A 24,054-nucleotide genomic window follows, 5' to 3' on the forward strand; every position below is an offset into this window, starting at 1 on the left:
CGGAGAGGATCTGCCTCCAACAGGACTTATTATTTGGTTCTCATCACTTGTTCACTGGCTGCAAAAAGAGTCATGACCCTGCGGTAGAGCCTGGCCAACTCTCATCTCAGCTTGTGTTGTCAACTTTTACCCTTGAGTCCCTGATGGAAGTGCCAGGAAAAGTTTGAGTCCACAGCATTGTGCTGCATGAAACAGTGGGAACAGTTGCACAAAGAAAGCTGAAACTGATCCCGATGCTTTGAATTTCTGAATGGGCAGGGCTGCGAGGACACTGACCTGCCTGTGAGGACGAGGTTTCCGCAACAATCCCGTCCCCTCTGTTTGTTTTCAACGTTTTACTCCCTCTCTCCCCACACTCACTGCTGTCCGCTCTCCTCCTCTTCTCCCAAGCTCTGGCCGGAGCTCCCGCTGTAGGTGGAGCTGGCTTTCCTGGAATTGTCGGGCAACTTTTCCTGTTGTGCTTGCTGCCTCTTGCTCAATCTTTCGCCTAATGACAGCTCTGCAGCAGGATTACTGGGGTCTGGAAAACTTGTGCCATCTGGATGCGTGCTGCACGCCGGAGTCCATGTTTATTGCATTTGTTAGAAACAGATTTTCATGATTCAGGTCAGAGGTTTCCCTGAAGCAAAAATGTCTCGGCAGTGCAAAGTGGGGCGAAATCCATCGGTGGGTAAAGTAAACTTTGTATGAATGGGAGCGCTTTTAGGAATGCAGAAAATACTTGGGGCTGTTTGGAGTGGCTCTTTGCCACAGTGTTATTTTACAAGCTTTTGTATAAGTCCGGGACGTCTTATGATATAGCTGGTGATGACATTAGAATAGCCACCTCTTCCTACTGTGCTTATTTAAAACTGCTCTTTATTTGCCTTGTTTTTTATCATAGACTGCATGGTCCAATAGGCGAACCTGTTTGACAAGAGCTGCAAAACCTAATGTAGTCGGCGATGTTTTTGTGTCTTTTGCGGTTTTTAATTTTTTTATTGCTTTGAAGTTTTATTACTCAAAAATGTTACCTTTGATTAATAAAATGGTAAAATAATATATATATATATATATATATATATATATATATATATATATATATATATATTTAAAAAGTAATGTTAGAAAAACAAGGATTTCCACTGAAATTAAATTAGAATTATGCTATATGTCTGAGACATATAGCATATCTCCTGAGACAGTGTTATAAAGTACACTTAAAATTTGTTATGAAAGCTGTTCTGTTTAAGACTTTTTTTTTGTCAACAATGGTGGGGGAGAGATCAGGTTTAATCCAGAAAAGGAATTTCTTGGCAGTTGCATTGGCAGGTTTGTGTGTAAAGAATAAAGTAACAAGCTAACGAAAGCCAACAGATGCTTCCCAGTCACAAGAGACATGCTCAACAATTGCGTCTTGTGTTGTAGCCACAGTAAGATAAGCAAAAGTCTGGAGATTCGAGAACAACGGAAAACACAAACTTGCTCTGAGATATTTGTGGCGTCCCGCACGATTTTCAAGGGGCTGCTTGTGGCCCGACTGTCCTTGATAATGAGCTTTTGCCCTCTTCACGCTTAATGAGTGGAGGTAAAGTTCGCGCAGGGAGACACTGTGAAGTCCGGTGCGTCCGCTTGCAGCTGGGGGTGTCTGAGCGACCAGGGAACAAAGGCTTAGTGTCTGTGACGGTGTGGAGCCCCAGCCTTCAGCAAGCAGGCCAATAGACTTCTGCTTGGCTGAGCTGTCAGTCCTCGCTGCTCTGTTCCCCAGTGGATGACAGTGCAGAGGGGAACTCATGCAGGCTCCCCTGGAGCCAAATTAAAATGAGTTGCAGCTGCATTCTTCAAGTTCAGCAAATCAGATCTGCACCTTATACGCAAAGGGTTATTTATTAGTAGCAGACACCTGCTTATCCTAACTGTCCCACAAATATTTACACAATTCATGTACTTGAGTTCATCTTGCAAAGGAAAGCCAAATAAAACTCAAGATGGGACTGAATTAATAAATTCTGATTATTCTAAGTAACACATAGTTGTGCGAAAGTCTTGTTTAATTCAGGCTTTATTTGTATTTTGTCTAGAGAGGCACCATTCAGACCACTTGCTGATACTAATCTTAGCAAATTTCCAAGTCCTTTTTCAGAGGACTTATGATGTCATGGCTCCAATCATTCACAGATCATTCACTTTTTGTTTTCTACCAGTTCTTTTGTAAGCAGTCATTAATTAAATATATTAACAGTAGATACAACTGTATGGTGTTTGTGAGGGAGATTCTGTCACCATAAGCTACTATTTTAAAGACATTTTAAATTGCCTTTGGCATATTACCAATTCTAGTGAGACTAACAAACACTGCTACTGAAACAGTAAGAAACACTGTGTATTTTCTCTTGAGAAAATAAGCAGCCTTTCTTACCAACATTACGATATCAACCACTTTCCATAGTAGACTGCGGTTAAAAACTGTATCCGTTCAAACTTCCTGCTCTTTGCTGTAAATGTTGATCTCTCCTGTAGCCAGAATGAACTGCAGACATGTCTTTACATGTTTCAGAAAATACAGTTTTCATTTTAATTTGGCTTTTACCTCTCTGTGCTGCCATTGACATTTTTTAATCACCTTACTGATTCTGAAAATAACCCATATCCGAGTCATCTTCCCTGACTACAAGCTTCCACATAAAAGAGTGTTAATGCTTGTGAAATCTGGAAGCTCGTGTGATTAAGCTCTCTTATTTTGAATTCTTACCCAATCTGATCTCTATGCCTCTCTATTCATTAAATATGGATAGTTGGATTGAATCATTTCAACATCTATTTAATTAGTTTTTAACTCTCCTCCCCCCCCTCCAACTTTCTATAACTGAGTAACTGAGCATTTTTCCTTTGTGTCATTCATAGATAGCTGATCGGCTTCCCTGGATTTCCCTCACAATCCCTCTTTGTTGTGCCTGAAAATGGAAACACTAGAGTCTGAGCTGACCTGCCCAATCTGTCTGGAGCTTTTTGAGGACCCACTGCTGCTGCCCTGTGCTCACAGTCTTTGTTTCAACTGTGCCCATCGTATCTTGGTCTCCCATTGCACCCCCAGCGAGCCTATCCAGTCTATCAGCGCCTTCCAGTGTCCAACTTGTCGCTATGTCATTACTCTCAACCAGAGAGGCCTAGAGGGACTCAAACGCAACGTGACCCTACAGAACATCATCGACCGCTACCAGAAAGCCTCTCTAAGTGGACCCAACTCCCCAAGCGAGACTCGTCGTGAGCGGGTGATCCCAGAAGGCAAAGCCATGACGTCTCCTACGGATCGAGTGCAGTGTCAGTTCTGCGAGCAGGACCCCCCTCAGGATGCAGTAAAGACCTGCGTTACCTGCGAGGTGTCGTACTGCGAGGAATGCCTCAAGGCCACCCACCCAAACAAGAAACCCTTCACGGGCCACCGGCTGATTGAACCCTTGCAGGACTCCCATCTCCGGGGACTCATGTGTCTGGAGCACGAGGACGAGAAAGTCAACATGTACTGTGTAACAGACGAACAGTTGATCTGCGCCTTGTGCAAGCTTGTCGGCCGACATCGGGACCACCAAGTGGCGGCCCTCAGCGACCGGTATGACAAACTGAAGGTAAGAAATTGAATTATTATTGGAATGCTTGAGAATTTAAAATGCAAGCATTCCAGACTTTTTTTCCCCCCTGCAGATCTCACTTCACCTCTTGAAGTACTTTATTATTCCAGTTGCACAATATGATAGTAAATTATTAAAATTTCCATCAACCAAGAAGCAAATGCATGATGTTAGTGGTATGCACTGTCACATAAATCAAAGTTTATCAGCAATTTTCTTAAAAAAAAAATAAAAAAATAAAAAACACTGTCCTTTGCACTTTACCTTCCTTAGAAGCATTTCTGAATGATCTGCAGCTTGGCAATGCATGCAGAAGTAACGAGTAATTACATCTCAATCTCTTTCAAGTTTACTTTCTAATGTTTAGGAAGCTAATCTGAGTTAACGTTGACCAAAATAGTGTCTTCCCTTAGATGTGATCGACTTCTTTTCTCAGTATCACAAAATTCTGTGTCGTGATTTAAAAAACTAACTAAACAAAAGACAGACGTATTTTGCCTGGAATGAGAAATGAGTTCTGGATTTCTTGGTAATCAGTTGTGAAGCCAGTGTTCGTTTTCCGACAGGTCCACAGTGGGGGATGTTTTACAAGCATTATAAGCTTTATAGGACTAACTGTGCTGTAGTATGTCATGCAAGAAAACCACCTTTTACTCTGCTTTTAATTCCAGAATGCAATAGCACTTGGACCAGGCACTCACATCCTTACCCTAAGGGGAACTACTCACTTTCAACAGGAGGGCAGGCATTAATAAGACATGATGTTAGCTGGAGCGTGAAAAAGGTGTCTCTGCTTTCAGTACACTGTAAATTTAAATGAGCAGTTCACGCAAAAATTGCACTGTTATTAGTGATTTATTTTAGCTTGATGAGTTATATGGGTTTATTTTATGATCTCATTTAAAGCGGCCCTTAGTAAAAGAAAACAAAAATGTAATCAACGGTTTCAGTATGGAAGCCAGCAGATGACACACCTTAAAAAGTTTATTTTGTCATTTTAATTATTTTTCCCTTTACCTCAAGATTATCAATAAAAGATTGCGTTATCTCACTTTAATTAAACCTTATCAATATAAGTTTCATTATGATTTAGAAAATTAGCCTTTAAAACCCGTATTTTATGACATGCGACCATTATTTTCTCATGCCTAGCTATAAATTAAGTATCACCAAAATCATGATGGTTGTGCTAGCTTCTTATTCAGGCTTAAAATGTCAGCTGAAGGAACATTCATGCAGGATCTACATATTGCTTTTAAAAGTCATCTAAAAATGTTTTAAACAGTCATGCTGACAACAGGTTTGTGTTGAAAAGCCTGGACACAAAAGAATAGATGCAGGATGAACCTCCATGATGGTATACCAGCATGATGGTATACCAGCATTGTCGCTGCAATATTAGTGGCATCGTCCACAGCAAAATACTAAATACTATAACTCAGTTGTTTGCATAGAGGATAATCAAAGTCAATCCATTTTCCCAAATATCAACAGCATAGTAATATCTATATATAAAAAAAATGAAAAATCTGTTTTTCTCAGCATAAAATGTGATTATTGAGAAAATGCCATAAACTAGCCTGGCTACCTTTCAGTAACAGAATGATAAACTTAATTAATAGCAGCTGTCATACCCATTCCTGGCGCCGTGATTTGGGAAGTTTTCAGGTCATCACGTGATCTATAGTCAAAGTTTTTATGAAGGAAACTATTCTCTTCTGAAAAACAAAACAAAACAAAAAAAACAGCCCTTTTTCTTCTTAAAATGAACGGCTGCATGAAAACAATGTCCACTTTCTTCACCGACACTCACAATGTTCATGCATGAGTCACAAACAGATGTTTTTATTTATCATAAAATCAATCCATACCACATTTTTCCCGGTTGCTACGCTTGCCGGTCACAGCGGAATTTGGATGCAAGCGGTCTGTTGGGATGTTTTTTGTTTTTTTTAGCTCAGAGGATTGGTGTTAACTTCTCTCCTTTGTCTGATCATGCTGTCATCATGCAGAAGTCTCCTGGCCGCCTTCTCTTTGCGGGGAATGATCAGTCATACCAGGAGGCGGACCAGGTGATCAGCGTCATTTCTTTAATCAAACAATCGGGACGGATTTGTTTTATTGATCTTCCTTGAATCTGAACGTGATCTTCCTGAGGGATGAAAAGTATCTGTGAAGATAAAGTGATGTATTCCCTGAAACAGCTAACACGGGTCTAAGGCATTGACTAATGAGACATGCTAATGTGACCTTGGCAGCTGTTAATGTATGAGGTATAGTGCTCAGTTTTATGAGCCTGTTGTGTTTTCATTATTGCATCTAGTAACTAATGTGAGCACTAATGTGGCTTAATAACATCGTCTCAATGATTAATGACGTTACGGATAAAGAGGAAGATAAAGGCTTTCCATTTAATCTTCTCGCAGAGTTAAGTATTTACTTGCTGGGTGTAATTTTTGATGTTATTCTTTTTTATTTATCCCTGCGCCCTATGGACTTCATATTACATGCAGCCACTTCCGCTGTTTGAGGTCGGAAGAGAAGGAGGAAATGGCAATTCCTACCGCTGTGGAAAATAGGCTTTTCTTATAGCATGCAGCCCAGGACCCAGGTGGCTCTCAGCTGAGCTTGTGAATAGCTCTGATGGAGTTTTTCTCCTGATCAAAGTGCTTCAAAATGTCTCTGAATCTCCCACATAAAGAAAATTGTGTGGCATTGCACAGACACATGTGCTGCTGAGTTATTTGGATCATTATGTGCTGAGATCAGATCCATAATTGCAACATTTTTGTGTCAATATTTGACTTCGAATGATCAAAGAGAGCGACTGCTGCATTAAGGAGTACGACTTTTCCAGTCAATCCCGAAGCTTATATGTAAACAGGCAAAAGAGTGAAACTTTGAAGTGAAATTAAATCGACTCAGTTTAAACCATGGGAAGATGCTAATCTAAAACCGTGCAAACAATAGGGGATTATGTTAAGACTTTAAAAGATGTTATTGGTGATAGTGGGACAGTGCTGCACTTATTCACAGTAAATTCCATTTTTAATTTATGTGGTTGTGCAATGATTGCAGTAAACAGAAGCCATTGTGTCCTTCTATATAACTGTATGCGAATTCAAACCGTTTATCTTGTAAAGTACTTTGAAATGACATTTGCTGTGAATTGGGGCCTCATAAATAAACCATGTTGAGTTGAATTATATAGAGCATTGTAGAAATGACTTTCACTCAAATTTTGTTCTCATTTTCCAAATAGTAAAATTATACTTTCAAATATTGAACTTTTATTGAACTTTTATTGACAGGAACACCAGTCTGAATTAACATATTTAAAAGGTAGAGCAGTAAATATCCTTGTGCAATGTGTAATAACGGCGTTAATTATCACATTGAAAAAAACAATTTGATGGAGGCGTAATAATATTTACAAAATGTGACGTCGACTACTACAGGAAATTAAATGTTAAAGTTCTGGAAACCATTTCTTCCTCTGCATGTATGTCAGCTTCTCTTGAATTTCAATGCAAACACACATTATTCTGCCTAATGATTAGTGATTATCTGCACCCAAAAGTATTGAGGAAGTCCGGTAGAGCGCATTCTGAGATGCATGAAAGCCTTGATTACAAATCAGGGTTATTCCACCTAATGCTGATCTTGATTTTCTTGTTTCTTTCACAGCTGTATGTAAAAAAACAGTTTATTTTATATATTTAATGTAAAAGTTATGCAAAATGTTTTTCTTATTAGGTCACAGTCTACCTTTGTTTCCACTTCTACCCTAGCTCAGGAATCATTGGCATTCCACATGCAGGACACAGCAGACCACAGCCAGCTCTAAAATATGGAGGGAATTCAGCTGGAAAACTTTTTTCTTATCGTGCCTCAAAATAAATTCAAACATTTGGGCACACAGCAACAACAGGGCTGACGGCAGTGGGGCGCCAGTCACGGTCAGGTTTTTTTAGCTATGTGCAACGCTCCACATATTTTTGGATGACATTATTTTAAATCTGGTATGAAATATTTTGATATAGGACTTGTCCCAAGAATAGTTCTTCAGGGATTGGAGTCTGATTTTCCTCGTCAAAGAAGGGGTCACAATATCTTTAGCTGAAAAGCAAAACCACTAAAGACAGACCTCTGGAAGGATACAATGGATAAAAGCTTCTCTATTGAAAAAAAAAAAAAAATTTTCCTGTAAGGGACAATTTAGGAACCCACAGAAATGGACAGTCAACAAACTAAAAAAAACAAAACAAAAAAAACTAAGACAGTTCAAAATTAACTTCAGAAATGATTTAAGGTATAGAGAAAAAGACTAAGATTAATTACATTAATTATTCAAAATATTGCTACATTAAATGCAATGCTGAACTGCCAGTATTATTGTAATTGCAAATATACTCTTTAAATCAGCCGATATGAAAATGACAGTAAGTGTAGTACCGATCTATAAAATACAACCCTTGATAATGAACCATTACTAACGAGACAAGTTCACCTTCAATCTACCCCGAAATGGAAGCACTTTTGGGAACTGTAGTATGTGGCATTGCAGAGTGTTGTGGTTTGCTGCCTTTGTGTCCTGGCGCCTGTGGAGTGTCTATGTTGAACCAGAATGTGGGATTTCGGATGAACTGTCTGTGAGGTTTTTTGCATTTACGTACCTCTGTCTGACTATCCATCCGTTGTCTGTAGCTGCTTTGTCTGATTCAGGGTCACGTGGAGGCTGGAGTTTATTTCGGCATTAAAAGTGCTCGGGTTTGGGAACATCCTGGTTATGTTTCCAGTCAAATGTATTACAGGGTTGAACGACAGCGATACTCCCCCTTAGCTTCAATGTAATAATATTCCTAAAAACTTGGACTGTGGTAGGTTACCAACATATCTTTGGAAACCCCAAGCAAACAACTTGCAGAGAACGGGGGACCGGCTCTCTGGAGCTTTGTCCTCATGATTTCACAGAATCTTAGATGGGGCATTTTAATGGTTTTATGGATGGAGAATGGAAGATCCACAATATTATTCTCAACTCCACTGGTTAAACTACACAAATCAAATAACTGATGGGTTTACTGCTTCACAAGTTCATAATGCAGAGCTTTAGATGCTTTTTCTGATTAGAGATTGGAGTGAAATACAAATTCATGCATATTTAGTAAAAAAAAAAAAGAGCAAAGGTATATATCAATAAAGCTTATGTGGTTTTAGAATAGTTGCAGTAAACAAAAAATATTATGATAAGAAGTGTTATTTAGAGGATTTTATTTTATCTTCATTTTCCAAACATTAAAATAATAAGTGAGAAAATCAAGTTTATCTAAAGGAAGAGTAATTCGATTTAAACTGAGGTATATATATATATATATATTTAAAACTGACCAATCAATATATTTGTGTACAGCATATCAAAGCTATTCAGCAGATATTCAAGTCAATCCATGACTTGTCAGGTCTCATAAAAGATATTATCTCATTGTGAAATAAATTTTAAAAAATTATATAGAAAAATACAATTTAAAGCACAAAATATAGTGGTTACTCACAAATGTACAAAATACATTTTCTTCAGGTTTTAGATTTTCCCACTATGGCATTCAGAGGTGTGATATAATCTTTCAGACTACAAAAAAAATTGAATAGACATTTTAATTTAAAGATGCAATATTTTTAACATAGTACAACTGTGAAAATAGAAACAATAAAAAATACATGAACTGTGTAATAATTTCGTTAATATGCTAATAGTCAGACAAGAAAGGAGAACAACAATAATACAATTATTGGTGTATACAGTAATTCTTTTTTTCAAAAATATAAATGAAGCGATTTTTAAATGTAAATTAATTTGATACACTGATATGACAATGAAAGATTGAAATAACTGAAATCCTGTGAAATGCAAAACAGTAATCTCGATATGCAGTAGACTACCAAGACTGCAAAAAACAAAATAGAAACCTAAATATGTAAGTCATTGAGTTAAAATAAATTAGAATTAAAAGCATTTTTTAAAAATCAAGGAGAAACAGTATAAAATAAAGTCAACATGATAAAACCACTGGTGAGCTTCAGCATTTAGGCTTCTAGTTTAATCCTGAATAAATTTGTATCCAGTAAGAAACACAAACAGAACTTGTGGAGCTTGGTGTCTAGTATTGGGATGTTAAGGTTTGCATTGTTTCTAAAGGTTGTGGTTCATTCATGTGTTTTTATCACAAATAATGAGGCGTACCCCACAGATATCCAAGCAGAACTTGAACATTTTGGGGCTTCGTCTGTGACCTTTGCATATTCTTTGCGGCATCCCATCCATTTTCTGTCTCTGCCCTGCTCTAATTAGGGCCTGGATTGTATTCCATCAGTAAAAGTTTGAGAAGTTGGGCACACCTCCGAAAGGTTTCCAGACTAGTTTGTGACAAAGTCAGACACAGAATCAACAACTGTCTATTTTCTCTTAACTTGAATTTTAATAAAATATCATGGATGCTTGTGGACTGTGGTAGGAAGCCGGAGTACTTGGAGAAAACCACATACGCAACATGTAACCCAATGGAGATCAGTTCTCAGCATTTTTGCAATATTTGTTAAGAATTGCCAATGCACTCGTGGTTTCACACTTTCCATCGCATTGTTACAGTTTAGACCAAATTCATTTATTCCCCCCTGCAGATTTAGCAATATTTACATTTTTTGCCAACATTTTTCTACTCTATAAAAGCATTGTTAATGTTTTGGATAAGAATATGTGGAAGGAAGCTAAAAATGAGGGCGATAGCAAGGAGGTCTTCCAATGTCAAGGATGTCAAAATATTTAAACTATATAAATACATGAAATCATTCTCATACACATTAGTCATTGAAAACTATGCAACGTAGTTATAAACTTTAGAAGTTTAATGGAAACTTTAGATTCAAAATGGATTTCTGTTTTTAGCCCTTTCACACAAACCTGATATTTCATAAATATATAAAAATCTGGTCTTAATTAAGTTGTGCTTCTTCAAATAAAATGCTAATGACAGCTAAGACTGTCCAGATTAAAATAATTAGAAAATGAATGACTAAATAAATTAACATGCAAAAACTCCCCCAAACAAATAAGACAAATAAAAATGTAGATCAATGAAATGATCTACTACTACTACTACTGAAGAAAAATGTTAAGGATCAGTATAAAAAAGAAGCCTAAGATGCAAAATAACTGCAGTAAAAAATGGAGACCATCATTTCTGGCATTGGGATTTTGGCTTTTATTTTTTATTTTTCCCCGCTGGACATGTTGTGCTGCATTTGCATCAGGTTTCTTGTTGTGTCTCCAGTGCTTTGTTTGATCAGAACTTGGAAGTTTTGGATCTGTTACATACCTCATCTGCTCTTGGCTCTACGGTCTTCTGTCCGGCCAAAGTCTGCATCTGCTTTGTCCTACATGCATTTCTAACAGAACCTGTAATGCTCACAGGAAGAATATGGAGCCAATTTACTAAATTCCTAATGTTGACACAGGATAAAACTCCTGATCCTGACAGTGACCCGCTTGGACTCTAAAAGGAAGGAAGAGCGTCTGGCCAAAGCAGAGGTGTGGAACCAGAAGCATTCCAGTAGAAAAGGAAGCTGCTATTCTTTCCTCTCGAGTTTAAATGGTTTTAGGAAAGAGTTCTCAGTTCGGAGAAAGTTATTCAAACTCGCAAGGAAGATTGATGTTGTCAAAGGAGTTATATTTTAGGCACATTCAAAGAAGCAGCATGAAAATGTTTCCAGAAATGAACTCACTTTATGACTGATGCTGCCTGCTGTCTTGCATTTTCCCATTTCCTCTTTATGACTTTATTTGCGTCTCACTTGGGATAATCAAACACTTCCTAAAAGCACACACATGTGCCTGTATTTTAGGCCACTTTGATCAGCACGCTGTGCTCCACGCTCTACTTTTTGAAGCTATGAATTCACCTCGCCTGTACCAGCAACACAGCCTCCGAAATGGCTTTCATCACACTCTTTTCAGTATAAATAAATCATATTTGTAAGAGCAGTAATATAAAGCCTCTGCTATTTTGGTATACGGTGACGCACTATACCTTATGAAATCACAATGTGAAACACCTAACATGAAAGTGGTCTCCAAACCGTTTGCTTCAGGCTTTGAACCTTCGGAGCTTTATTTTACCAGCTTTCTCTGATCACTGACTGTTTGGTGTTCTCAACAAAAAAAAAAAAAAAAAAATCGACGCATTGCATTATTATGGTTTTCCCATCTCCGTCATGCAGATTTGATGTTGGAGAACTGCTTTGTTGTTCTAGCTGTGTGTAGAAAACATAGACGAGTTAAAGAGTAATATTTTTTTAATAAATTAGGCTGTAGAAGTTGAATTTATTTAAATTTAAAATTAGGCAGACTATTTTATCGTTACTAAACAACCAAAATTGGACTTATTAATACACACTTGTATATAAAAACATAAATGGAAGCACCAAAGCATGTCTGGATAGAAATAGTCAGGTTTTCAAAACCTCTAAAATTGGATATCTCATCCTTAATGCAGTTAGAATCGTTTTGATGAGATGACAGAGAAATTGCCAGAAGGACCAAACTTGCTTCCTGACTGACAAAACCGTAATATTGCCATATATCATAAATTTAATAATAACTGACTGCCTAAACTCTAGTTGGCTCATATTGTCCATGCTCTTTCATTGCAGTGTTGTTTAAAATTATACTTTTTTTTTTAACTTGCATGGAAGAATGTACATTTCCTCTCTTGAGTTTCAAATACAAACATATTGTTTGTACAGGTTTACAGCAACACTGCATTCATTTGAACTGAAAGATCACGTCCTCTATAATGCTGGAACTATATCTTACCTTCTATCAATACTGAATCAGTACTATTTCATGTAAACAGGACAAGGCAGTTTTCCTTTTTTTTAATATATATAATGGATATGAACATATTCATTTATATTGCCAGCTGGAAAGTATTTAGAATTTGTTTAGCTACTTAATTGCAACTTTAAAGCTAACTTTGTGGTGATGCAAAGAATAAAAACAAGAATATTACAAACATAAAAATATCATATTGTTCTGAGCCCTTGTTTATAGATTCCTCGATGAGCAGCTGCAAGAACACATTGTTTGTGCCAAATCAGCTAATAGAAATGAGCACCGATTACTTGTTGGTTTTTAAGAAAGAAAAAAATTGCTTCTTTTACTGGCTTTGTCAAATTGACGCAGGCTAAAATTATGTTTTAAAGTTGTCGTTAGTTTCAAAATCAGAGAAAATTGTACCAAATATTTGCAATGCTCTGTCTAGCTGATGTTTCTTTTAGTTTTCAGATATCACAGTGATTTAAATGTTGCTGTTGAACTGGGTATTGTTCCAAAATCCTTTGCTGTGAATAGTTATGAATGATTAAGTAGCATTCTGTAGCGCTGAGCTGGATACCAGGAATGAACAGCACTGCTCCTTCTCCTGTGTGTTATTTATATTCAGTGTGGCATCCCAAAGCCCTGGTTCTCTATTTAATCCTTAGATTCATTGCCTTGGATAGATTTAAACTACAGTGTGAACCTGGGGATTTTCAGACATTTTTCATTAAATGTACTCTTAACCATGACAAATTAGTTCTGCTGTCGTAGCTGCTAACTGGGACTCTGAGGCAGCTGTTAACATGGGGAATCATTATATGGAGATAGACTTCAAGAGCGGTCCATCAAAACCAGTCTTTTTACATCAGTGGAGGAAAAAATAAGGTATATTTCCTACATTTTAAATAATAAAAAAAAAAAAAACAAGACTTAAAACATGGAGGAGAGGGGATCATAGAGCAAACAGAGTAGCCACATACTTTGATAAAAATGAAAGGTTAACTTTGTATTTCATGAGTTAATTGTGTTAAATTAGACTCTACAGCCTCTATTCAAGGATTTGCAGCTAATTTTTTCTATGTCATATGTTGTAGTCCTTTGACAAAAAAAAAATATTTAAAATTTTGGAAAACCTTCATTTGTTGGTTACCTGCAGTAGTCACTGAGGAGAAACGGTTATACACTTCGCAGAGAAAACAATCATTTATTTGCACACTCACACTTAAGATGCAGGTTAGAATCTCTAATTTAAAATCCGTTAACATTACTCAAGAGCCGATGTATGTCCTCTCTCTCCCCTGGGCATTCAAGAAAATATCGGTGGTATTTAGTGGTTTGGGAGTTAGTGCAGGTAACTCGTAGCACCTCATCTTTGCAGTTTTCCGTCTGTGGTGTCAGACTAGCATTGTTTAATTGCAGACCTTTGAAGTCAGCACACTTAGAAAAGAGAAAAACAGATTTTTTTTTGTTTCCTTTCGCTTTTGCTGAATTTTCCAAAGAGCTCTGCACCTCAGTTTCTTGAGGAGCATAAAGTATCCCGTTCTTGTTACATTGCGTGAAGAAATATAACACTAAACTTGGTTCTTGTACAGTATGCGCACACCTCAACCCAACACGCATGTTTTTTCTTTGAGATCTGGTAGAAAACTGGAGACAAAACTCATGTGAGCAGGAGAAGAATGTGGAAAGCTTCACACAGAAAATCTCCTGCTGGGATTTGAAACCAGAACAGTTTTGCTGTTATGCGGCCGTGCAACAGCTCTCTTCCACTAGAAGAGTGGTGTTGATCTTTTATTGAATGCTCATAAAAGGAAACTCTACAAAAATATTTTTCTGTTATTACTTCTTAAAAGCTACAGAAGAGCACAAAACACAAAGCATTGCATCAGTGGTGGTGTAGCGTTTTAAAAACCACAGGAAAGTACTAAACGATTTTGAATGAAAAATTGTTTAGGACGAGACTGTAAGCTTAATATGAGTGGTGAGCTCCTGTTGGATGGGTTTCCGTCGACTGGGATCCCCTTGAGACTTGTTGAGAGAACAATTATTAAAACCTTCTGCTCGTCGTCCTTCTCTCATCTCCCGGATCCACAATCTCCTGTTTCAGGCTCCTATGGCTCCCAGAGATATGCTAGCCCAGCTGTTAGCTGTGGGGACCCTTCATGTCCCAGGGCAGCTTACCAGGTGGTAAAGTGCCCTCTCTAGCTTAGTACTTAGTCTTGCTGTACTGGGCTGGTGAATCCAGTATTTACCAGCCCAGTGGTCATGTGTAAAGCATAGTAGCTTTACACATGACCACCAATGATGCACCAGGTACACAATTCAGAGAAATGTGTAATCTCAAAGCTAAACTGGCATGTTAACAATCCAGTATTGTTACTAAATGAAGATGGAATAAAACCGGTATTTTATTCAGCAATATTTACACATGCTGTATAAAAAAAAAATATTTCTAACCTTTTCTCTCTGTCTGATGCTACCTTTGACTAAACCTTTCCTGTTTTTGGGTCTGTTGGGGTGATCAAAAAAATGTCTATATATTTTAAAAGAGAGAGAAGATGGTTCTTTTAAAAGATGCCAGCCAAGATATCAGGAGGAGAGCACGATTATCCGTTTCATCATTGAAAACTAATTCAACGCCCGATAGAGTCGCGCTCATCTAGTTGAACAATTATATTCAAGTTTGAACAGCAGGGAAATATCCAGCCGCCAGAGAGTTCAGGACTGTTCCTTTGCTCCAGGAGTGAATGTGTTTTAGTGTGGAGTCGTGTGCAACTTTGTAATGAGTCTGTCTGTAGCTGTTGAGTGAGATTCAAAATGCACAGTGAAACTGGTCCTGTTCAAAATGAGCTGAAAGGCTGTACTTTTGGCTGCTTTTCTACAAAAGCAACATAAAAAGTAAACTGCCACTGCACTTAGTGACAGTGACGTTGATTTTGGAGAATTGTCCAGAGGCCTGATGAAAGGGAAATTTGGAGGAAAGAAAATGGGTGGATGCTTTCAAGCCTGAGAGCATCATCTGAACTGTGAAGCAGGGAGTGGCAGCATCATGTAGAATACAGTGAGCTTTAAAAATGGATAGCAACCCTAAGTAGCAGTAAATTATGAGACAAAGTGGAGTAAAGATTACAAAGTCATGATTTTGAGGTGGCCATCACAAAACTCTGCTCTCAGTCCCATAGAATATTGGTGGATATATCTAAAAATATATATATATGTGCAAGATACACCAGCTCTGTCAGAGAGAATGGGGAAAAAATCACTTTAAGTCCATGTGAGAAGCTTGTGGAAGGTCGCTCAAAACATCTGACCCATGTCAAACTCAGGAAAATTCTCTTAAAACGTCTCGTTTACTAGCTTTTATCACATAGAAATAATTTTACCTGTTCAATACGGGGTGCAAAAATGTTGCAGGTTAATAACTATTTTCTAACATTACATTTAAAATGGATTCATATTAAAGATACTAGAAACAAAAGTTGTGCCCAATTCATCTTGACATCTGTGTTTTAATTCTAGAGGGATAACACTCAGCATATAAGATGACATTTCTTCCCATCAGACCGTCATCATGCCACCCAATTACAGTCAAGAGACTAAGTTTGAAATTTAAGCCTTTGATCTCGGCCAGTGATTAACACAGCCAGGGTTTAGTTGTTTTAATCACCGGCAGATGTTCTGCTAAGCTCCATGCCCCAGCAGGCTGGGTGATGGGATCTTTGGCACACAACAGGGAAGACTTTGTGGGGGTTCGCACTAATCAGAGCCTAAAAGTGGACAGCCAGATTCAGTTACATCCACTGTTCTCTGTGTCTGGGCTCTGACATGCTGTATACTGATGTTAATAAATGCCGTACCTGCTCTTCAGTGTTTGTTCAGCTTCTTTATGGCTTGATGATATAAAAGTGTGTAAATGAAATGCTAATTTTTTTTTTTTTCAATTATGTTTTCCAGCAAGCATTGGACTCCAACCTCAGCAGCTTAATCAAAAGGACCAGTGAATTAGAAAGTTTGATGGGGAAACTTATCCAAACCTGCCAGAATGTGGAGGTGAGATTTATTTGTCCATGCATCTGGAAACTCTTAATCTCCTTACTGCATGATGAATTACCAGATGTGAAAGTAATATTTGTTCATGTCATCAAAACTCACTTATTATGTTACATTTTTTGTCATAATAGTTTCTTAAGTGTTTTATGTAATTTTGATATTTTCAGAGTAATGGAGAATAAATAATGAAAAGCGTGACTTTAATGCTTAAAAGATGAGCAAAAGAATGTAATATTATAATTAATAATAATAATAATAATAATAATAATGCTCATTTATTTTGTCATTATAATTTATTATTTTATATTTATTATTTTCCATTCTTAGTTCATAACATTTTGCAAATTGTAATTTTTCTGTTTATTGCTGATTTATCAAACATTATTACTTCTCTGTCACCAAACAGACAGATATAAAAGTTGAGCCAGTTATTGATGAGGAACACACGGGACAAGAAGAGAAATCCCTCACATAATCAATTTATTATGATCTCGCCTCCTGTGAGAGGGAAGAAGTATCATCGCATTTGATTTTCAGCGTCATTTTGCTTGTATGCTATTGAATGTGATCCTCGTAAGGGTTCCTGTAAAGATTTCCAATTTTCTCATGAAGAAGCTCGCAGCACAATGTTTTGTCAAAACAAATCCTAGCCTGAGCACCACATATTTATTTATTTATTTATTTATTTATTTATTTATTTATTTTACTGTTGCTTATCTCAAACTTCTTTTCTGTCCAGGTAAATGCCTCGCGGCAAGAAAACAAGCTGCAGGAGGAGTGTGACCTGCTGATTAATATCATACAGCATCGAAGACAAATAATAGCAACAAAGATAAAGGAGGGAAAGGTACTCTCGTTCTCTGCACATGTGCATCACCTTGTTTACATTGATAACCTTGCCTCCTGAGACCACGAGCGTTGTGTTATTGGAAAAACTGCAGCGTCGCTACTGAAGTGAGACAAGTGAGCCTTTTTTGAAACGGTAAAGAAATCTGAGAAAGATGTCTCCCCTCAACGTTACACCGTAAACATAGTATATTTAATGCTACTTATCAAGATGCCTTAATGCAAATTTGGTTAAGATCCTACTGAAAATGAATGCATAGTTTCTGCAGAGAAGCTGGAGATAAGGAGGACGAGATAGGGATGATGACTGGGTAGCACAAGTTTGGGCTAAAAACCATGTCGGTTTCATTAACTGAAATATTTATACCAGTCTCAAACTTGAAAGAAGAACCTGTCAGCATTTTTTCACTGTTTTACACTTTTTTTTTTTTTTTATAAAACATGCAGTTCGAGTTTTGCTGTCAACATCAGAAACGAGCTCACTGTGCGTCAGCGTTTCATTCAGAACAAAAGAGAGATGGGTAATGATTCATGCTGATTAAGTGCAACTAGAGACAGAGGTGGAGTACATGAGTTGACGTGAGACGAGGCCGCTTTTCTCCCAAATAGTTATCAAAGGTGCCAAAAAGACTACAGGTTCTACCCAACATTGCGGGGCAAACAGAATTTGCGTTTTTGTCGGAGCTTCTGCAATTATTTAAAATATTGTTTACATTCCTTTCCGTGATAGATGGGAATCATCGCCTCTCCCTTAGAGAAGTTATATCTAGTTGTGCCTTGTTCAGTTTCAGCATAAGATCAGCCCTGCTTTCGGAGAAGCTCTTCTCTCGAGGACTCTTTCCTTTCTCACCTTGTGCTTCATGACAGGTTGTGAATTTGCTGTTAGGAGGATGTTGTGCTTCTGACAGCGCTGTTAGGAAAGCTTTGCAAATATGCCCTCCATTGCAAGTACAGCTCAGTTTGACAAAAAAGAGAGAGAAAAAAAAAGAGAAAATCCAAAGCATTCAGTAAATCAGATGTTTTCCCACCAGGATTTTTGACTGACATAGCTAAACATCACGCTGGATTTATTGGTTATTTAACAATAATCATCTATGTGCTGTGGTGGCGCAGGGGTTAAGCACACCCCATGGAGGACTTAGTCGTCGACGTGGCCGTCGCAGGTTCAATTCCCAACCTGGCGACCTTTGCTGCATGTCTTCCCCTTCTCTCTTTCCCACTTTCCTGTCAATTAACTATCAAATAAAGGCCACTAGAGCCAATAAAACCTTAAAACAAACAATAATCATCTATGTCCGTGTCACATTTTCTACTTAGGCCGTGAGGCTGAGGAAGCTCGCTCAACAGATAGCGGGCTGTAAGCAGTGCGTCGAGAGATCGTCCTCCCTCATCACTCAGGCTGACCAAACCCTGAAGGAGAGCGACCACGCCCGCTTCCTTCAGACAGCTAAAAGTATCTGTGAGAGGTAAGAGATACCAAACATCAACATCATATAATACCACCATAAATCTGAATGCATTTCAATGTATTTTTACAAAGCACTGTAAATATTTTAGATACAGTCAATGGATGCATTTTCACCACTTTGATGACACATTTTTATTTTTTTTTTTTAATAACAGAGTCTCTATGGCAACAGCATCCTCTCAGATCCTGTTACCAGAAATTAACCTGAACGATGCGTTTGATACTTTTGCTTTGGACTTCACGAGGGAAAAGAAAATGCTAGAGAGTTTGGATTACCTCACAGGTGAGTGACGCTATACTTATGAAAGTCAATGTTTAATTGCTATGCTTGATTACTGTGTGTAAATTATTGTAGCAGCTACTAACGCCTTGATTTCCTGAACTGAAAATAATCCACTCTTCAGGCCTGAATCACGGATTATGCATTTGTAATGAACAAGGTGGTTTTAATTTCAACACTTGTAATGTTAAGTGGCAGAAGAATAAAAAGCTCACTATATTTGGCAGCAGTGGCCTTATTTTGTGCAGAATGAAAGAGGTTTGATTGTTTATGCTCAGCCCCTGTTGTGAAGTGAAAATGTAACACTGCATGGGGGCTGTGGTTGTAATAGCTGGAGGAACTCCAGTGTAGATTAATTACACTTGTCAGACTGAAAGAAAACACAAATGGATGGTGCTGGTTATCCTCCACTGCTTTCTACGATACATTTGTTTGGTTCGTCCTTTTTTGATGATGTTGTGTTCGGAATGAAATCCACTCCGCATCCATTAGTCTCTTTGGATAAAAAGAAGTAGAAAAAAAAAGGCTTTTTGTTTTTTTGTTTTTCTGCAGCACCAAATCCACCATCAATTCGTGAGGAACTGTGTACAGCTTCGTACGACACCATCACGGTTCACTGGACATCAGACGATGAGTTTTCTGTTATATCATATGAGCTTCAGTATGCCATCTTCACCAGCCAGTCTAATGTTGTCAGTAAGTGCATAATGTACATTTGATTGGAGTTTTACTGTGTGATGGAAAGTAATTCATAAAAAAAAAACAAAAAAAACATTGAACCCAGGACTTTACTATTACACCCAAATAAAATAATGTGTTTCAAGCAAAGAGGTGCAACTTCTGGTCAGTCACATTTAATATCAGATTAATATGGTCTTATTTTAATGATGTATTGAAATGATTCTTTCTCTATAGAGAAATAATCAAACAACATACATATTCAAAAACCCACGGGACCACAAGGATTTGATATTGTCCTTGATTACATGGTATTTGTAAGTAAGTAAATACACAAAAACCTGAGTGGTCTGGAGGGGTTGGTACAACAATAATAGGTCTTTTACAATTAGTGCATTGCATACAACTGACTCTGCATGAGCAAATTTGACCCTTTGAGGGTTAAAATCTACTATAAATTCAAAACGTGTGCCTTATTATTGTGTTTGACGATTAAAGTTGTGTGTTGATCCCTCAGCTAGAAAAAACCCAGCACAACTGAACTGAAAAAAGGCCACAATTTATTTTGATGAGTGAATGTAAACTTTTGTCTTCAACCCTATCTCCTGGGATTTTTTTTTTTTAGATTTGTTTCAGTAATAAAAAAAGAGAAAAAAAAAGCTGAAAAGAAACATTTAATGTGACATTTATGGCGACGGGCAGGGCCGATGCTACAGTAGTCTTGATATTGTGCCAGGGTGGAAATGAGCAGCAGACCTCTGGAATTGATCACCCTAATGTGGTCGCAACATGCTCAATCGAACAATGTTTTCTTGTCTGCCCCAGTGCTCCAGCATACTCACATGAGTGCTAATGAGATTATGCTTGACGAGTCAAAAAAAAAGCAGCCACAGACTGAATTACTGCTGTGATTTCTGCTAACTAAGCCTATGATTATTAACTGCTTGTTCCTCGTCAGTGACTTTCTGTATGTCTGGACTGCAGGTCTGTGTAACTCTGTTGATAGTTGGATGATCGTCCCAAACATCAAGCAAAATCAATACACCGTGCACGGACTCCAATGTGGCACCAACTACATTTTCATAGTGAAGGCTATAAACCAGGCTGGAAGCCGCAGTAGCGCCCCGGGGAAACTCAAAACCAACAGTAGGCCATCATCAGCTGCAAATATTTACTAAGTGTTTTAATAATGAGTTTTAAAAAAAAAAATTATATGTGAATAAAACAACTTACGAAGGTTTCTGATTTCTTTTAAGGCCAGCCATTCAAATTGGACCCAAAGTCTGCTCATCGGAAGCTAAGGGTATCCCACGATAACCTTACGGTGGAGAGAGATGAGACGTCATCTAAAAAGAGCCACAGTCAGGAGCGTTTCTCCAGTCACAGCAGCTACGGGGTTACTGGGAATGTCTACATAGACAGCGGCCGCCATTACTGGGAAGCTCTGATTGGAGGAAGCACATGGTAAGAGCATTTTGCACTGATTTGGATCACTGAGCTTGGAATGAGTCTTGCTGATTGGTCCAGTGTGAAGTAAGTCTTAAGACCGAAGGAATATACTCATCTGATGCACACATTAAAGCGTTCATCTGTGTTTCTTTTTTACTGCAGTACTTTAAATCAGTCATTAAGTTCAATGTGTTACTTTTCACACACTCAGGTTTGCTGTGGGGATTGCTTACAAGTCTGCACCAAGACACGAGTGGGTTGGCAAGAACTCGGCCTCCTGGGTACTCTCCCGTTGCAACAACTCGTGGGTGGTGCGCCACAACAGCAAGGAAATCCCCATCGAGCCTTCGCCCCACCTGCGGCGCCTTGGGATACTGCTGGATTACGATTCGGGGTCTCTCTCCTTCTACGATGCCGTGGCCTCGCAGCACTTGTACACGTTTGACATTGACTTTGTTCATCCAGTCTGCCCGGTGTTCAATGTTTGGAATAGATGCTTGACGATCCTCAGTGGACTGCCCATTCCCGATCATTTAGAGAGCACAGACTTTAACCACTGATGATGTCGATGCATTGTCATGCAAAAGTATTCATACCCTTTGAACGTCCACGTTTGTCTTGGTATGACCACAAATTTCAATATATTTTCTCGGGATTTAATCTGACAGACACAAAGAACCGCATAATTGTGAACAGGAAGGAAATAAGACATGGTTTTCAAATGTTTTTTAGACAACTATGTTAAAAGTATGGGATGCGTTTGTATTCATACCCTTTGGATCAATGCTTATTAGAAAAATGTTTTATGGCTGCAACTCTTTTAGGGCCTATTTTTCTACCAACTTTGACCATCTAGAAAGTCGAATCTGTGTCAGTTCTTTTTTGCAAAAGAGAAGAATTGATGAGCTCAGTCACATGGGTTGGAGAGCATTGGGAACATTTATTTTTGATTTTTTTCCCCATCAGATATCAATTAGATTTAGGTCTGGACTTTAACTGAGCCTTGCTTGCATTCTATGCTTTAGTGCCCATTGTAGCTCCGGCTGAATGGTTAGAGTAGTTTCTGCAGGACAGCCTCTCATAGGTTTTCTTCCAGGATTGCCTCGTATTCATCTCTTCATTTTCCCAATCAGTCCTGATCAGCTTCTCTGTCCCTGCTTTAGAAAAACATCCTCATAGCATGAGTCTGCCACAACCATCATTTCATTGATAATGAAATGTGTATGTAAATGTGTACACACATTCTGTATGCGAGGGGAAAAAGTTCAATTTTGGTCTTTTATGACCTGCACACCCTTTTCCATTTGTTTACTGGTCATTTTGATACACTGTTCACATTCTACTTTTTTGACAATGGCTGAATAAATACATAGATTAAATCTCACTCAGGGGGACTTTATTTACAAATTAGTTGACTTCTGAAGGAAATTAGTTACACGTGATTTTCTTTACAGTTATGGGAGAAAAAGAGCTGAACACAAAAGAATCTCAAAATGAGCTGAACACAAAAGAATCTCAAAATATTCAGGTATTTTTTTGGATGAAAATTTGAAAACTTTGTGTCACTTCCTTCACATTTGTGCACATCTTTGTCTTGGTCTATCACATAGAATCTCTGTAAACATATTGAAGTTGTGTTACGGTTGTAATATTAAAGAAATGTGGAAATGTTTAAGGGGAGTGAATTTTGCAAACTACTTTAAATAAGTGCATACATGTGACGATCTGATCTAAAAAGCAAACAGGACTGAATTGAGTTTTTGTTACAATTTATTGGAATTATTTAAGTACATTTCAGGCCCTGGTGAATACTTTTTCCTTGCTTTGCACAATTATGTATAATACTCTGTGGGGTCCGATTAGGAATTTGTTAAAATCTAAAGTTCAAGGCAATGTTTTCTAAGGGCTCAGGATAATTTTTTATTCTTTCTTATTGCTTTGTTTATTTTTCATTGACGATGTTGATGGAATTTCATGCACAGACTGCAACAAAAAAAACAAAAAAAAACTTTTTATTTACAGGCTTTTTTTAAAAGTCAGACTATTTTATTGTAGTGTAACTGATTTGTATTAAATGCCAGCACTTTGATAAGAAAGCCGTCACTATGAAATGCATTTCTAAGCCAACTTCAGTCAGAATACTTTCTTCACTTGTCCTTGCGTTCTAAGAAAAAGAAGGGTTTAATCAGAATAGAGCAGTTTCACTCAGAAAATCTGATTCTTAAAGGGTTTATTTCAACAGTTTTAAGTACTTACTATCTGTAGTGGCTTGATTACAGTTTAGAATCTCCTCACTACAGCAGCTTCAATGCTTCATCGCAGTTTTCACATTTACATGTCCTCACAAAGGCGAATTAAAAACCTACTCCAAGTGATCATCTGTGTGACCTTATCCTTTTGTTCTGTGATGCTCGGTTAACACTACAAATGGGTCCCACAAAGTTGGTAATTTCATGGAATAAGCACTCATTGTTTACAGCCACTATTGTGGGATTTCCCATCTTTGCTCAGTCGTGTTTTCACAACACCTGCACCACAGAGCGACGTGTCAATTTTTACTGCTTTGCCAGGATCTTCTCTGACCCACACTGATCCAAAATACCGCCTCTGACAGGATTGACTCTGACATCTCTTTTTGTGCCAGAGTAATTCAGCCTGAATTTTGCAGCGACTCCTTTCAACAAAGAAGACAAGGGGGAGGGAGAAGAAAAAAAAAATATCTGAACTCTGCATGACCTCCCCAAGAGACACCCCGCAGACAAAGCTGTAATGCACAAGCACCACCTCCTCATCCATGTAA

The 24,054-nt window shown here is 38.0% G+C and overlaps 1 protein-coding gene across 3 annotated transcripts in view; it reads left to right on the top strand.

The window, feature by feature from the left end:
• The window catches only part of mid1 (midline 1), a 41,860-nt gene extending 18,231 nt beyond the window's left edge, over positions 1-23,629 (top strand). For 2 of the 3 annotated variants that reach the window (XM_088016439.1, XM_088016441.1), the window contains exons 2-10: positions 2,884-3,605; positions 16,438-16,533; positions 17,273-17,380; positions 18,697-18,845; positions 19,003-19,130; positions 19,680-19,823; positions 20,790-20,951; positions 21,062-21,269; positions 21,466-23,629. In XM_088016439.1, coding sequence (XP_087872565.1) covers positions 2,940-3,605; positions 16,438-16,533; positions 17,273-17,380; positions 18,697-18,845; positions 19,003-19,130; positions 19,680-19,823; positions 20,790-20,951; positions 21,062-21,269; positions 21,466-21,814 — 2,010 coding nt within the window. In that variant the 5' untranslated portion in view covers positions 2,884-2,939 and the 3' untranslated portion in view covers positions 21,815-23,629. Of the gene's footprint in view, positions 1-443; positions 667-2,883; positions 3,606-16,437; positions 16,534-17,272; positions 17,381-18,696; positions 18,846-19,002; positions 19,131-19,679; positions 19,824-20,789; positions 20,952-21,061; positions 21,270-21,465 lie in introns of those variants that run through there. The other variant, XM_088016444.1, reaches the window with a different exon arrangement.
• The last annotated feature ends 425 nt before the right edge of the window (positions 23,630-24,054 follow it).

This window comes from Poecilia mexicana, unplaced genomic scaffold, assembly GCF_051168715.1.
Source record: "Poecilia mexicana isolate PSO_F unplaced genomic scaffold, ASM5116871v1 scaffold_2, whole genome shotgun sequence".
Taxonomy (NCBI): Eukaryota; Metazoa; Chordata; class Actinopteri; order Cyprinodontiformes; family Poeciliidae; genus Poecilia; species Poecilia mexicana.